We start from the raw sequence: 3,291 nt of genomic DNA, 5'->3' as shown, positions 1-3,291 counted from the left end.
TTAGATTCCTTTCGAAATAAGATTACATGAAATGAATTCAGGAGCAGTAGATAACCATTCCTGAGAATCTGACATAGAATGTGCAGCCCTAGCTAACATATGAGCTGCAGTATTCGCAGCTCTATAAACAAAAGTAATAGACACTTCTTCAAAGTGTTTAAGTATATCCCGACAATCATCAACAATTGTGTCAAAGTAAGATTTTCCTGCACCTCCGTTGACTGCGTCGACCAAGAGCTTTGCATTGCATTCAAAAACACACTTGTTATTTCTCCACTCTTTAACCCAAGAAAGAGCCTCTCTCAGTCCCATAGCTTCTGCTTCCCGTGGTTGCATTTGCTGCATAAAGATATTGGTCCTGGATCGAACAAATCTACCCCTTTCATCTCTCACAACACAACCAACTCCTACACGATCAGATCCTACCAGACAAGCTGCATTCGTGTTAATTTTTATCCATCCTGTACTGGGCTTACACCATACCCGATTGCCACATTCTTGTTGTGTCACTTTCCTAGCACTTAATCCCTTTGCTCGATTCCACTCTGCCAACATATGACAAGATTTAGATTTAATTCCAAAGATTGACAAGTTCACTCGATTCCACACCCATGTATTCCTTCTCTGCCATAAATTCCAGCACAAGAGACCCACCATGACCAGTTGTTCTTTAGTTCCTAGCTGAAACACTCGATTTAACAGAGTGAACACTGTATCATCTGCATAATCTGAGACCAACTGACTGAAACCAATTTCCGCCCACAGATCTTTAGCAAAGCAACATCTAAAAAGTACGTGCATATCATCTTCAACTTGTGAATGACACCAAGAACAAATAGGGCTAACATCAACATGTCTCCCTAGTAATGCAGCAGCAGTAGGCAGGCAATTTCTGCACACACGCCATAAAAAATTATTTACCTTACCTGGGAGTGCTAAACCCCAAATCTTCTTCCAAAAAACTCTGTCTAGGCAATGTTGTTCACCTCGAAGCCTTTTCTAATAACTTTGCACTATAAAATCTCCATTCTCTTCTAATAGCCAAAACCAAGAGTCTTCTCTGACACTTCTTGGAACAGGGATCTATTTTATCAACTCCCTATCCCTTTCATTACAAATATCCTTTAAAACATCTTTATCCCAGCCTGACAGACTATCATCAAATAAATTGCAAACATTCGCATCTTTTAACGCTTTTGGCATTTCAGTTGTGAGATATCCATCATTTATACACGGCAACCATGGAACTTGCCATATTCTTGTACTCTCCCCATCTCCTATTCTTTTTCTACACCTAGCTCAAACCGCATCCTGTGCTGCTAGTATACTTCGCCAAACGTAGCTCGGATTCGCACCAATTTTAGCATCCAGAAAATTAGAATTTGGAAAGTACCTTGCACGCATTTTGCTTATCACTAAAGGATTTGCATTGGTAACAAGTCGCCATGCCTGTTTTGCTAACATAGAGATATTAAAGGTTCTTACCTTTTTAAACCCCAAACCACCTGCTTCCTTTACCTCACATAATTTATCCCAAGACATCCACTTAACTCCTTTTACTGACCTGCCATTCCCCCACCAGAAATTATTCATCCTTCTTTCTAAACCCTCACAAACTGTAGCAGGAATTAACAACATATTCATCCAGAAATTTGGAATTGCCTGGGCACCCGTCTTCAACAGTGTTACCTTTCCTGCTTCGGACAAGGTTTGATTCTGCCAAGTGTGTATTTTTTGCTCAACTTTATCCACCAGACCTGAAAACAATGCAGTCTTCCTTCGACCTATATACATAGGCATTCCCAAGTACGTACCTGGATTCCGAGTTTCTTGAACCCCCAACTGATCACATACTTCTCTCCTATTTTCTTCACGAGTATTCTTAGAAAAAGTAACTGCTAACTTCGAATAATTAACCATTTGTCCAGAAATATTTTCATATCTATCAAGGATCCTTTTCATAACAATTGCCTCTGCTGGCACTGCTATAAAGAAAAAGTAGTAGTCATCGGCAAATAAAAGATGGGATATTCGTGGTGCCCCTCGAGCTATAGTATAGCCATGGATCAGTCCAACATCCTCATTACGCCTAATTATAGAACTAAGCCCCTCTGCATATAAAATGTATATGGATGGTGATATCGGATCACCCTGGCGCACTCCTCTTTGTGGTACAACCACTCCAAACACCTCACAATTTTGAAGAAAGCTATAAGATACTGTTTCAATCAACCCCATTACTCTACTACACCAGCTCTCCGTAAAACCAATTTTTTTCAACATATTTCGTATAAATCCCCATTCCAACCTATCGTAATCCTTTGAGATATCAATCTTTAGTCCAGCCACTCCACTTCTTCTTTGAGATAGACGTTTCATATAATGGTTAACTTCAAACGTAATCAACGCGTTATCTGTTAACAATCTACCCTCTAAAAATGCACTCTGACTATCTTAAATCAATGACCTAAGACATGGTTTTAGTCTATTCGTTAGAACTTTCGATAAGATTCTAACCAATACATTGCACAGCGAAATAGGGCGAAGTTCTTGCATTATCTGTGGTTGTTAAACTTTTGGTATCAGGCAGACAATAGTTCGATTTATGCCATCAGAGAGCTCTCCAGTATTCATGTATGTCTGACAAAATTTCACCACATCTCCACCAACTATACTCCAAAAATGTTGGAAAAATCTCGGGTTAAATCCATCCGGTCCCGAAGATTTATCAGGGTGCATCGAAAATACTGCTTCTTTTACCTCTTCTCGAGTAATTTCTGCCATCAACTTATCATTCTCCTCATCTGTTATTTGGGCTACTACTTCTCTATCGGACAGCTTGCCATTTCGGTTAGAGGGTTTAAACAGTTCAGAAAAATAGTTAGTCACAACCTTGTGAATTTCACTTGGGCTCTCCTTCCAATTACCATTAACATCTTTGATACGTTGCAGACAATTATTTCGTTTCCTGGAAGAAGCAAATCTGTGAAAGAAACGAGTGTTTTGATCACCTTCTTGTAACCAAAACTGCTTCGCACGTTGTTTCCAATACGTCTCTTGCTTCTCCAGTAAATTTAAGTACTCCCATCTCACGTCATTATAACATTGGACACCAGTTTGATCCCGACGTGACCTGAGTTTTCTTAGCTTGATTCTACATTCCACAAGCTTCCTCTTGTACTCCTGATTCACCCCACCTCCCTACTCCTCTAATTTAAGAGAACAATAATTTACCTTTTCCACCAACTCACTACCAGCCGTGTACTCCCAACTTTTTTTAATTATCTCCAC

At 39.7% G+C, this 3,291-nt stretch overlaps 1 protein-coding gene across 1 annotated transcript; it reads right to left on the bottom strand.

Annotated features, from left to right (window-relative positions):
* On the bottom strand, positions 1-2,379 carry LOC141715062 (uncharacterized). Its single transcript, XM_074518548.1, has 2 exons — positions 1,394-2,379; positions 1-892 (listed from the first exon to the last, which is right to left on the bottom strand). Exons 1-2 carry the CDS (start codon positions 2,377-2,379, stop codon positions 1-3), a joined length of 1,878 nt encoding a protein of 625 aa, XP_074374649.1.
* Between the last annotated feature and the right edge of the window lie 912 nt (positions 2,380-3,291).

Source organism: Apium graveolens, chromosome 3 (genome assembly GCF_009905375.1).
Source record: "Apium graveolens cultivar Ventura chromosome 3, ASM990537v1, whole genome shotgun sequence".
In the NCBI taxonomy this organism is placed as follows: Eukaryota; Viridiplantae; Streptophyta; class Magnoliopsida; order Apiales; family Apiaceae; genus Apium; species Apium graveolens.
The sequence above is the reverse complement of the archived record's forward strand: the minus strand, read 5'-3'. Positions and strand labels throughout refer to the sequence as shown.